The 14,210-nt window shown below is 37.7% G+C and overlaps 1 protein-coding gene across 6 annotated transcripts in view; it reads left to right on the forward strand.

The window, feature by feature from the left end:
• LOC131239852 (manganese-dependent ADP-ribose/CDP-alcohol diphosphatase) overlaps positions 1-8,245 on the forward strand; it is a 33,175-nt gene extending 24,930 nt beyond the window's left edge. For 3 of the 6 annotated variants that reach the window (XM_058237737.1, XM_058237741.1, XM_058237739.1), the window contains exon 2: positions 7,000-8,245. In XM_058237737.1, coding sequence (XP_058093720.1) covers positions 7,030-8,004 — 975 coding nt within the window. In that variant the 5' untranslated portion in view covers positions 7,000-7,029 and the 3' untranslated portion in view covers positions 8,005-8,245. Of the gene's footprint in view, positions 1-5,168; positions 5,395-6,917 lie in introns of all 6 variants that reach the window. The other 3 variants (XM_058237736.1, XM_058237738.1, XM_058237740.1) reach the window with 2 other exon arrangements.
• The last annotated feature ends 5,965 nt before the right edge of the window (positions 8,246-14,210 follow it).

Genomic DNA, 14,210 nt, shown 5'->3' on the forward strand with positions numbered 1-14,210 from the left:
GTGATACAAGCGACAATTGGAATTTACACAGTCAAAAATATTGGTGATACTTTGTGATACATCGCCGATACTAGAATTTCTGATACTGCCAGTGTTATCGGTATCACTACTAGTGTTATCCGTATCACCGAGCTGGAGATACAGATAATATTGAGGATACTCCAAACAATGGTCAAAGGTATATAACAACACCTTTAATGAGAAATCCAAACATTAGTTTGAGGCATAGCTATGTTTGGCAGGTACTTGGTGATGGTGTTACAATAATTAAATGTGTATAGCCCATCTAGAATTTAGCAGATCCATTCACTAAGACTGGTAAGAAATGTTGTAGAACATAAATCAATGCTATAAAAAAAATTTGTTGTAGAACATTAAAAAAAAAAAAAAAAAAAAAACCAATTTCATCAAACTTGGTTAAGGGAGACCCAACCTAAGTTACTTTAATGGGCAAATCACTTCACAAGTAGTGGTTGAAGTGGCGTTGTACATTTCCGTTTTTGTCTCATTCCTAGATGTACCATGTATGTACAATGTTGAGTTCCTTAATGATTAAAAGGAGGTTGGGAATTTTCTCTTAATGAGTTCTATAAAGAGTGCTAATGTTACAGGGGCATATTAGGACTCACGTATATGATTATTGAAAGTGGGGTTCAAGAGTTTGGTTGCTTTCATGAACTTATAAATCTATGGTTGAGCACAAGGCTGTCAATGTACATCCATTTTAGAACAAATTGCAATTGAAAATATGTGTGTGACATATCTAGTTATGTCATAGTGGATACTTCGTTTAAGACCAAGGTCACTAAGGATTCTAACACCACTTTGATGTCTCTTAAAGATTCTTGAGCAATTTAAACAAGAGAAAATAGTTTAAATTTTTATTTTTATTTTTTTTAAAAAAAAACAAACTCACCGATTGGTTTTTCGTATCACACGCTTGTTGATCTCGATTTCCGCAAGAAAATCCCCTTCTCTCCAAACAAATGAAAAGGATTAGTCGAAAATCCCCCTAGGAACGTTATCTCAGAGAGAAAAAAAAAAGGAAGAAGAAGAGAAAATACTTTTTTTTAGGATGTTGGCAATTTTCTGTTTTTTCACAAGGGGACTAACGCAGGTGCGATAGTGTCAATACATATCACACATGTCAACTGTATCAGGCATTTTATAACTACAATATTTTGAATATATATATATATATATATCTGTCATTGTATCAAAATATAGATAGGATTTTGCATGAAGAGAGATCAAGGCTCTAATTATTAGTATGGGAGTGTACATATTGACAAACCAAAACGTGACATGGCATGTATTCGCCATTTTCACATGAATTTTTCCTTGTTAGAAGTCGCGAGAGTTCTTGAACTTAAGTGAAGAATGATATTGACAAACTAAAAAGTGGCATGGCATGTATTGGCCATTGTCACATGAATTTTTCCTTTGTTAAAAGTCCCGAGAGTTCTTGAAACTAAGTGAAGAATGATAAACATGATTTCCTATACTTTCATAGTGATATGACTAATTGTTTGTGGACTGATGTTGTTTGTTGTGTCTTTAGTAAGTATATTAGTTCATTTTCTTAGATTTTAGCAGTCTACTAATTGTGTTGTATGCCATATTTGTGATGTAAATGTTGTTTCCACACGTGATCACTAGGTCTACAAGTGTCATACTTTTATGATTAAATGAAATGCATTCAGTATAGGCATGTTCACTACAAGTGACAAGCTTTCCTAGCATTCTGGAAAGTTTGACCTCTATAGCCAGGGTGTTCAATGTTCTTGCTTTTGGTTAGGGTCGGATGTCCTTTTTCCTTTTGGGTTCTGTATGTACATAGGTGTGCAGTGTGGCTGATCATGCCTGAGAGGTTTGCAACTCATTTGTTTAATATGCACAAACCAGGTTGATATATTGTCATTATAACACAAGTGATGACTATTTCAATGAGTTCCTCTCTGCTTCAATACATATAAATATTGCTGGAAATTCGAAAAAAAAAATAAAAAATTTTAAAAGAAAAAAAGAAAAACCCCTTTTTAGTTCAGTTTTTGGGGAAAATTGTTCCTAGGAGTGTTTTGACAATTGCACTCAAGTTGTTCACTTGTTCTCCATCAAACATGCTTTTGATGGAGAATCATGGTCCAAGAGCAGAATTGGTCTGGGATGCAATATGTAAGAGAATTTTAATTTTAGTTGTTTAAATCCGTTTTCTCCAAGAGATTAGGAAGAAAACAAGTAGAAATCCATATTTATTCATAGTTTCATTTATTGACAATGGATTTGAAATAACGAATTTCAATTTTGAAGGTGGAAAAATGGAAGTTGGGGGAAATATGTATTTCTTCTTTTTTCACCCTTTACACACACACACACATAGAGATGAATATGCAATGGGGAGGTGTACTTATTTATGAGGATGAATAATAGAGTTATGCGGGAGAGTACACAGCCTAGTATCATTAGTTCATGAGCTGGGCTTAGTATTGTAGTTATGTGGAGAAACAAATTTATGCCCACTCTATGGCGATTTTGAGCTGCCTCATAACTCCATGTGGATATAAGTTGTGTATTTTGTACTTTTTAGTTTTTAATTTTGTTGTTTGTGTTTTGTTACTTATAAAATATGATATTTGAATGGTATGAACTCATCTTGCATATACTTGCATCGCATATGACCGATAACACAATTATTGTCCCCTAAACAATGGAAAACTACCCTGCATAGTTATTATTATTATTTTATATAGTGCTTTCAGTTCTAGGAGTGTAATCATGTGTCTTTTAACATCTCATGAAGTTAAATTGAAAAATCCCACTAGTTTCCTAAATTTTCCCAATATTCTCAGCCTCCAATATGTTATGCAAAACATGCAATATTTCCCAATGTTTCCCACACTGTTTCTCTAGTCTATACCATGAGTATGGTACATGGTGTGATATTGATACATAAAACATTACTATGAACTACATTTTATTTTATTTTAAAAAAAGGAATTCTCAAATGAGAAGGTGATGAGGGCATCCGAGCAATATACTAGAGGGCAGAGCTAGTTTCCTTATGGCTAGACGACCATTACATGGGCCCACCTGGCCCAATTCACATTCTTCGCCACGTTGAAGACCCCATGTCCATGTTTGTGCATCTTTGAACACCCAACATTAGGAAAATGCACGTGGGTTGCATATAGGAGCTTGATGGAGACATCGGACCGTTGGATCGAGTGGACATGATGATCGGACCGTTGGATCATTATCATCGAACATCTTGATCGTGGACCCCATGGACCACGAAATAGTTTAGTTGTTTAGTTTGTTTACATGTTTCATTATTTTTTGTATAACTCATATTTTTATTGAGATTAGGGAGTTAGGAACAACTTTTAATTCATTAAGTATATTGATGTTGAGAGTCTTATTTGAGATGGTCTTTTTGTAAAAGGTCTTTTCTGATAATATAACGGGTTGGACGTCCCCACCCTAGCTGATATGCATGTTATGAACAAATGAGATTTCTCTCCTTTTGCTTTGTGATTGAGCCAAAAAAAAAGAAAAAGAAGTCATCCTATGGTTAGATTGGTGGTGCAAAACCACAGGGAGAGATTCCCTAATTTTCTTTTCTACTTTTCTCTTTCCTCAACAAGGTATCATCTTCTCTCATCTTGTTCTTTTCTTCCTTCATCTCTTCCTTTCTTTTTTTCTTTATTACCATCTAAAACTTAGATTGACCTATCCCAAGCCCAAACCGACCACAACCGACCATCCTTTGTTGTCTGTACGGATGTACGAACGCACGTACGTATGATTGTCCATACGTACAGCCTTGTACAGTTGCCCCCTTGTTTTGTCACGAATGCTCCTCTTCCCTTAGCTTCCCTCTTCAAAACTCCTAAACTAATTTCACCAAACCCTAATCCTAAAATTCCCAAATTCCAAAATTCCCAAATTTTCCAAATCCAAGTCCTCAAAATCTGAAAATCCCTAATTCCCATAACTTGAAACCCATATTCCCCATTATAGAAACCCTAAGTCTTAAAATCCTTAAACCCAAAATCTGAAATCCTAACCCGAAACCTCCCTAAGCCTCAACCCTAATATTCCAAACCCTAATTCCTCTAAGCCTAGATATCCAGAACCCATTTCCCACATTCCCTGGCCTTTAAATAGCCCTAACACGTCAAAACTCTTACAATTCACATGATTTCCATTGAATTCAAATTAAACCCTATGCTAGGATGGGAGTTCTATCTCCCATGGGTCCCAGTTAATCAATAATTTATGAGATTTGCATTGCGGGATTGTCGTATGCTTGAATTTGGACATGTCATGAATCTGAAAATTTTGAATTTATGGTAAATTAGTTTTATTTTATCATTCCATTGCTCTACTTAATCTGTCTTTAATTTCATGGCGTCATATTAGGTTATATCATTTCGTCCTGCATCAGAAGAATAAGATCACAGCTAACAAATAGAATTCACAGCAAAATCCGCCATAAAAAACCAAAGCTCAAAGTTCATTTCCATATCAAAATCAAATATCCAGCAAGAATAGGTGATAATCACCTCCAAAACAAATAAAATTCGTTAAATTTGAACACTCATACACCTAAAACCATATGAAATCTCATCCCTTGGTTCAAATGGATCTCAGACCTTCCTTAGTATTTCGATTAGAAATCCTTTCTCTTGCTAAAACCCCATCAGAAATCAACAATGGAAACTTCTCAAAAAGAAGCTGAAATCTTTCACAAATTTTTATGCTAAGTAAACTTTCAGATAAAGAAAGTCCTAACCTACCCCAATATATTTTTAGTAACATGCCCAAAATTAACTCAGAATTTCCAACAACTGAAAAGGAAAAGGGAAAAAAAAAAAACAGCTACTTTCGAAAAGAAACATATTCATATTAATGCCCAATAGAAAGACTTTCAAACAATTTTAAGAAGAGTTCCTTACAACTAACAAAGAACTTCACAATTCATCATATACCCATACAACCCTAACTTTTTTCCTTTAACTGAAAATAATAATACTGATCAACTGTTGCTATAAAAGTGCATTGAATTGATTTTGAATAGAACTGTAATTACTTTTATCAAATTGCCTTTTTGTTATCTTCTATTATTTACTCTTAATTTTTGTTTCACTCTCTAATTTATTTATTAGGTGTCAAAATGTCTCTGTATCCAGATATCTTTGAGGTAAACATGTTTCACGCTTCAGGGTAATTTGACACTTGGTACTTTGCCATTTGTCCAGTCACTCTACTAGGAAGCATCAATGTTTTAAATATCGACGATATCGGCCGCTATATCCCACGATATATCTTGTATCCCATCTGTGCGATACGAAATGCATAGGTAGTGCCGATATATTTCACATGTTTGATCTGGTGAGCATTTTCAATTTTTATTTTTATTTATTTATTATTTATTATTTATTTATTTATTTTTTAAAAAATCATGTTAAATCAATGTCAAATTGTTACGAATCCATTGGTTTTTTATGTTTTGCATGAAAAATCATGGAGTTGGACCTTTGATTTCGATATCCATTGGTTCTTCATGTTCTCTATTTTTTTTCCGAAATTTTCCTTCAATCAACTATCAATTGAGACTAATTTCGAAGTATTTAATTCAATGATTACACATACAGTCTAATTTCAAAATTTGAGTGTACGTGGTTTGATTTGGGGAACATTGGGGAAAATTCAAAATTTTTCCCTAATTTCTCCCAAATTGCTTGCAATATTGCACTCCAAACATGAAATAAAGCATGTATGAGGGTTGATCTATTGATTTGTTAATTCTTTGTCAATTTTCAGAAAATAAAAATTATTAAAAAAAAAATTTTCTTTCAAAATTTCCCTTCAACCAGCTATCAATTGAGACTAATTTCAAAGTATTTAGGAGTGTTTGATGAAAAGATCATCACATACACTCTAAATGTTATGCATTCAATTTGAATATGGTTGCATTAGTTCAGTCAGAAAATGCATAGATTAGGACCATATACAAAACAAACCTATTATATGCACCTCTTTTTTGAGATGTTATGATTTAAAAGTATGTATTAAAGTCTTTTTTAACACTCCTTGAAGTTTCATTGAAAAATTCAACCATTTTCCCGATGTTTCCCCATGTTTCTCAAAAAGTACAATAAATTATCCGATACAAACGATATATCCCATGCGATAACCGATACGTATCTGTATCCCAAGGATGCGATACGTAACACGATACCAATGTTTCAAACATTGGGAAGCATAACAGAAGTAATCTTTGCCATAGAGCCCAAATGAGAAAGATGGCATAATATAATTAGAATCCAAAATGTTTTCAATTGTAGCTTCCTATTTTGGTAATAACTCTATTTACGCATTGAGCTTTTGTAACATTGCTCATAAGCAATGCAAGATGGCTTCCCACCTCTATCTAGCATCTCCACCATTCACATAGCAATATCATCTAGGATGATTTTAACTGTTGATCTGAAGGTCTACCACGTGCATGGACCACCACCACATCATGGTGATTGTACGATCCTGGCCATCAAATCTTAACCCATTCAATTGGTCTATGGTAGAATTTATCATGAAAATCAGGAGTGACTAAAAGATCTACATGGAACTGCGGCTGACCCGACGCCATCCTCCTTTATCTGTACTTGGGACTGGAATTGAGAGCCCAGAAGTCCCACTGGCAGAATTACCCTAAAAATGAATTAGTAGTAAGAAATAACACTAAAATTTAGGTTTCTTTATGATCCATTTCAGTGTGCAGAACACATGCTGATGTGGCATTTTTAAAATATAGCTCATTTTATGCAGCTACTGATGTAGAGCTGCCTCATTCTGTCTGCTTGTCTAACATGAAATGAATTACAGCTTCAGCACTGACTATTGTTGTTTTGTAGGTTTAATGACCGTGACTAGCAGCTAACAGCTTTTTCATTTGATGCGATGCTTATGACTTCCTCCTCACAAATGGATATGCAGGTATTGATGTTCTCAGCCTGTTGTTATTAAATGTCCAGCTCCGCAATAATGGCAACTGGACACCTGAATGGACATCAGAAGCAACCACTTTGCTCTTTTGGGATTATATCTGATGTCCAGTATGCTGATATTCCTGACGGTCGTTCATTCCTCGGCGTTCCACGGTATTACCGGCACAGCATTCAGGTTCTGCAGCGGGCCGTCAAAAACTGGAACAACCACCAGAGTCTCCAATTTTGTATCAACTTCGGGGACATTGTTGATGGGTTTTGTCCCAAAGATGAGTCTCTAACAACTGTACAGAAAGTCATTAAGGAATTTGAGAAGTTCAATGGGCCCGTGTATCACATGCTTGGGAACCATTGCCTCTATAACCTGCCCCGCAAGAGTTTGATTGAACTGTTCAAGATCCCTTCACTCCAAGACCATGCGTACTATGACTTCACCCCGACTCCAGAGTATAGATTCGTGGTTCTAGATGGATATGACATCAGTGCCATTGGTTGGCCACAGGATCATTTGAAAACACTGGAGGCTATGAAGCTTCTGCAGGTAAAGAATCCAAACACTGAGAAGAACAGTCCAGCAGGAATGGTGGGCCATGAAAGAAGGTTCCTCATGTTCAATGGGGCTGTTGGAAAGGAACAGCTGGAATGGCTTGATGGTGTCTTACAAGATTCGACCACGTGTGGTCAAAAGGTGGTTGTCTGTTGCCATATTCCCCTAGATCCTGGTGCATCATCCTCGGAAGCACTTTTATGGAATTACGATGAGGTAATGGATGTAATACACAGATACAAGTGTGTGAAGGCTTGCATAGCTGGCCATGATCACAAAGGCGGTTACTCAGTTGATTCTCATGGGGTTCATCATCGAGTTCTTGAAGCTGCTCTCGAGTGTCCCCCAGGAACAGATGCATACGGTCATATAGATGTCTACCCAGACAGTTTATCACTCTCAGGAACTGACCGAATGGCTAATACTGAAATGGTCTTCAGTTCTTAGCATTGGCCATTCATCACTGCTTCTATGTTCTTATTCCAGAGACAGTGATTGAAGCGTATATCCATTTATACCAAAATTCATCTGATTTTAAACCATGTATACGAGAAATACTCTCAAATTTGCATGATCGAGTTGGGTGTCAGCTTGTAAGCAGGTCGTTCTCTATTGCTTCCTTGCTTGCAGTTCATATTGTCACCTGTTGATTTACATCTTAAATCAAACAGAATCATTTGATCCATCATTAGCTGCTCTTTTTTTTTTTTTTTGTTCTTTTTCTTTTTCACATATGGCTGTGCTTGCAGGACATGCATGAGACACCTATCATTCATCTACCATCCCCTGGCATGGATGGGCTATATTAAGAAAATCAGAGTCAGGTGATCCTAAAATGCCCATCTTCAGACTCATCTGATCTGACGATCAGGATAGAATTTTCCGATGAGTGCTACCCTAATGTCTGTCAATGGTGAGGCCAGCTGCATCTCCCTGGCTTCCCTTGTATCAGACAGAATTCTGTTAACAGAAGAGAAGACTCCCCGTACTCTACCAGGGTACATCATAACCTATGTACACATTCACACACTCCATCAAAACTGTCCATGACATGGGCCCCATTGTTGATGGGTTATCTTGCGAAAGTTGCATTGATTTGGATGAACTACCATCTGCTTGATGGATTTGGCTTGCTGCTTTTCAAAATTTTTGCTATCAGTTTCAACTAGTGGTGGTTAGGATTGTCGTTCAGTTCAATTTTGGTTAGGCCTTTCACCATTGATTTGTCTGAATTGAGCTACAGATGTAGCTCCCTGAATGCATACCATATGCCATACTCTGCAGAGTAATGGTACAATACAGCCTTATGCACGTTGAATCTAGCTTGTCAGGCAGAGTTTCTAGGGAAGCATGGTTTGGGGTCTGTTTGCAATCTAGACTTTCTTATTTATTATTTTGTATATTTGAAAAATACCAAAAAAATTTATTTAAATTTTAGTTTTATTTTCTAATATTTGACTGTTTGGCCAGTGTCTTAAATCACAATTTTATCAAAATTTTAGCATTGTGAATATCTGAAGCGCTCTTGGTATTTTTTTTTTATTTATTTATTTTTTTTTTAAGTACTATTTAACAATTCTTTAAACACAAAGGCAATCAAATGTGGGTCATCATGATAGACGATTTAAATTAATGATTGGCCGGATTCTAGCAAATTGGAAGTTTTTCTTTTCATGATTTGATCGATTGGTGGCATACTATGAGTGATCTGATGATTCTAGCCATCCAATGATAATCGAAATGGAAATGGATGGTTGATAGTTATTATACTAGAAGCTCGACAAGTGATCTAGCCTGTCATTATTTGGGACCGACCTTTGATTGGATGATCCTAACCATTTGATTAGTGGATAAATGATGGTGCTTAGAGCGGTCAACGGGCTGAGGTCTATCCATGCAAAGCCCGCAAAGTAAAACCCATGCCCAAGTATGGCTTGGGCCCATGATGGGTCAGTCGGTTGGGCTCTTCGATGCAGTGTGAACCCAGCCAGATTGAGCTTAACTTTTAGCCCATGTCTAGACCTCTGGCCCAAGGCAGGCCCGAAGCCGACCAAATCGGAATGCCCAACAGGCCAGCCCAGTCGATTGACAGCCTTAGTGATGCATATTAATTTTACTAGAGGTCCAATTGTGATTTGGGCCATAAAAAATTCTGCAGATATGACAATTTGATGGCCTCAGTTTACAAATGTGTAGACCATCCAAGTCGCTAGACATCAATTGAATGATCTAGATCGAAAGGCGCATGTGCGAATTTGGGACAGGACACACTTGGTGGGATGAAATATGGACGCATTAATTGCCAACATCTTATCCAATTTTTAAAAACCTTAGAATTATATTGTTATTAGATTTTCCACTTGCTGGATTATTCTAATATAATAGTTAGCATTATTAGGTGATATAATCTATGAGAGAACTATTGAGTAATAGTGCTCCTAGTTGCTCATGTTTACTTGGATAATTCAATCAGTTGATCTATATTGCCTATTCAATTCAGAACACATTCCATGGACAACCACGCACAAATCACACTGATATGATGATCCAACCTATCCTTGATTTGGCCTTATTTTTTACTGCTATCCTTTTTCCGAGCCATGGATGAGATGAATATGATTGCCTAACTGTGAATGTGTTCGCGCCTTCGTGCTCATCAGTTCATGAGGTCAAGATGTGGTGTTGACTCAAGAAGTGATATGATTGACTTAAGTAGTTACTAGTTGATCAAGTTCAGAATTTACAGTTGGCCAGACACAGTAGCATTGCTATTAGGTGGAGAACCAAGGATTCCCCGACTAAAATGACTTGTGCAGTTTGTTTGTAAGTGAAAATATGAAGTGAGGGTCTTGATGACAAAGAAGGAAGGAATTAGGCATCCTTCTTTACACAGAATATAGTGTAGAGTCTCTACTTCATGGATCAAAGATTTTCTTCAAAGAAAACTATATTCTTAGAATGATAAGCATAAAGTAAAGTCTACTAAACTAAAACCATGACCATGGGGATGGAACGCTAGACACTAATCATGAACGAGAAAGCAATTAGTGCAAGAAAGTAAGATAGAAAGTAAATGCTATTCAACTATAATCATGATCTTGGAGGAGTGCTATCATGACCATAGATATGGAGCACTCAACATTGATCATGACTGAGGAGATAGTTATCGCTAGGAAATTACAGGAAAAGGAAAATTGCAGATGTAGACACAAGCAGGATATCACTAAAGATAGTAGGTGATCGCATGTGGCTGGAAATGTGAGGAAAAATCCAAGAGACCCAACACTTTGGAGGCCAAAAATGATCAGATTTCTCAAACCCTTATTGATTTTACCATCTAAAAAGCTTGTAATTCCTCCTCTACTTCTCTTTTTCTCTCCCTTCTCTTTTTTCCTCTTTTCCTCTCATTTCCTTCTCTTTTATTCTCTCTCTCTCTCTCTCTCTCTCTCTCTCTCTCTCTCTCTCTCTCTCTCTCTCTCTCTCCCCACCAACTGCTCCCAACCCCTCAATAATTGCTAGTTCGAATGAGGCTTGAACCTCTTTTTATAGAGCTATCAGTGGATTCCCGCCGATGGTAATAGGATTTTTGCCTGTTGTCGAAGTTGAAATCCTAATATTCTCTTCTTCCAAGACACTTTGGGATTCAAGCATGGCAATGGATAGCAGGAATTGGATTCTTTCTTTTGCACTAACTCAAAATCCAGGGTGTTCATGGTGAATTGGGATCTTTGATTCAACTAGTGTGCACTCTATATGTGCTCGAAATTAACTTTCCATATGGGTTCAAACCAAGTAGGGTAGATTCCCCATATTATGAGTGAGGTGTCTACAAATGCGCCTCTTTGGTAAAAGTTGGGTGCAATAGAATGCCAAAGAGAGTGGACATTCCACCATTTTGGTTAAGTGTAGACAATGACTATATCTATTCCAACCAAAGTGTATATGTTAGTAATTAGTATAGTAAAAGAGGAACCCGGGTGTGCCCGAGGGTTGATGAAGAAAAGTGGTAACCACCCTTACAGTTCACAACTTTACGGGGGATTCGACTACTACCTTCCCATTATGGCTGATATTTGTTTCAGGCATATCCATGAACTTGGATTTGTGGTAAGGTAGATGCCTCTGCACTTCATGACCTCATGAGGATCCAACTACTACCCTTGGGTCAAGAGAAGTGATTTCTTTTAGCTATATTGTCACCTTAGGATGGCCCGTGAGTCTAGTTGCCGAAATGGGTCGTTGCCCTGTGCTTTATGGCCTTATGGGGATCTTGTAGACATCCCACCTATGGCTAACAACTTAATGATCACAAAAAATTGAGGCACAAATGATTCCCAACACCAAAACTCTTAGAAAACCCAAGCCAAACACCTAAGCTATAGCCTAAACCCAAGTCATAACCTATAACTAAGCCAAACCCAAGTCATAGCCCAAACCTCAGCCAAACCCAAGTCATAGCCTAAACCCAATGCAAAGAGCCCCTCCTCTTCCCTCTTTTTACATTCCATACCAACCATCACAATCAAGGAGAGAATGCCATATGACACTCTCCTTTCCACCAATCACAAGCTTCCATGTCAATAATTACCCCCATAAAGTACCAAATATCTCCAAAATGTCATCCCAAAGCCTTGTAAATACTTCATCCTCCCCTCATTCCACACCAACTAACACTCACACTTAAAGAGAGAGAGAGAGAGAGAGAGAGAGAGAGAGAGAGAGAGCCAAAGCTAGCAAAGCAACAGTAGTCCTCTAGCCCTCTTCAAGCCTCTGAGCCAGTTTAGCTTCCTTCTGAGACTAAGTTCGCTCGACCTAATGTTGCCAACTGTGGTCACTCTCATTCATCTACCACACAAGCCCCATCAAGCTACAAGCCAAAGATTTAGCTTGTCATTTCTCATATTTACATCTCGTCATTTGCATCATCACATCTTCTTTAACCCCCTTTCTTCCCTAGGCATCTTCTGTGTGTATGCTCTGTGACTTACCAAATTCTCTAGTCTTATCACATCATAAACTCAAGGTTGCCTAGTCTTTTTTATTTCTCATCATTCATATCAAAGCATCCTCTCCAACCCTCTTACTCTTCTAGGGATCCTTTGAGCGTATGCTCTATGACTTGCCAGATTTCTAGATCATATCACATCAAAAACTTGAGGCCACCCAGTCCCATTTTCTTTTTCTTTTTAGTTATTCTTGGGTACGAGTTGTCGTGCAAGGCACCTTTTGTGTCCTTTAACAACTATCTCCAAGTTGAGCTTCGCAATTACAAAGTGCTTGTTCGTAGCCAACTAATACATACCCGATGCATTTGGCACCATAGCTTAGAATTATTGAATCCCCTAAAAATTAATTAACCACATGAAGTAAAGAATGCCTGCTCATCCGAGTAGTGAGGATGCCTAACACTTACCCTCTCTATTATCGGTGCCCCTTACTTGGAATCTCAAGTCACGGATCAGGAGTTATTTTAAAGTAAGAGAGTCACCGGATTCATTGTCTTTTACAGATTATAAGGGTCTAACTAAAATAAGAACTCCCATTGACGACGAGAAATAGATTTCCATGATTGTCCACTTGGCGAATCCAAGTATTTCTGGATACTTAATCTCATATCCATATGCGAATTTTAATCAACTCATCTGTGCTATAAAAAAAGAAGTCTAAGTGTAATAAGGGTTGGGACAATCTCCTCGTGACCTCATCAAGATGCGCTGATAAAATGAAACAAAGGAAGACCAATTGGATATGGAATGAAAACAACTTTCTACCTAATGTACAACAGAAGTCAACAACATCATCGCCTCCGCTTAAGGCAATCAATACGCTCCCCAATTAAGATGTCGGCAATACCAACAATACCAACCCTCGTTACCCTAATGAGGATACCAACCATGACCACCTCAACAACAACAACAATAATAGCCAAGAGAGAATGCACAGTATTCCTACCAAATCGGAAATGATGATGGCTCGGGAGCCTATGAAGTTACTCCGCTGGCACAAACTTACAACCATATCATGTCCACATTAGTGTAAAAATAAATTCTCACACTACTTTAGCCTAAGCTCCCACCAAATCCTCTACCGCCTAATTATAATGAGAACAAGTATTGTGCATATCACCAGTCTTGATGCTATACCACATACTACTACTTCACCTTGAAGCACGTCATCTGGGATTTGATTGACAATCAAAAAATTATGATTACCTCTTTGGATGTTGCCATTGCTCCCACTAAAATCCCTTGCCTTAGCACCAAGTAAGCCCTAGCTCATCAAGTGCCCCTACTTATACAAAATCATAGGAGAATTTTCACAATATTCCTTCTCCCGGCCAATTCATTTACGCCATCTCTTGTAGCATGGAAAGCTACCCACTGGTTTTAAAAGGGGCACTATCGACTCCCTTAATTGCAGAACCCCTAGTCTTGTAAGGAACATACTCCCCCCATCCATCCTCAATGCCCCTTGTCTTCCTGGAGGCAGTGCATGTCAGCCCAAGCTCAAGGTCCCTAGTCCTACAAGGGGCACCTCCAATGTCAAAACCACTCGTCTTGTAAAGGGGTATATTCTACATGCCACCCCAACCCCCCCCCCCCCCCCAAATTCTAGCACTAAAGCCCATGATCTTGTAAGGGGTATATCCTATA

This window comes from Magnolia sinica, chromosome 3 (assembly GCF_029962835.1).
Source record: "Magnolia sinica isolate HGM2019 chromosome 3, MsV1, whole genome shotgun sequence".
NCBI lineage: Eukaryota > Viridiplantae > Streptophyta > Magnoliopsida > Magnoliales > Magnoliaceae > Magnolia > Magnolia sinica.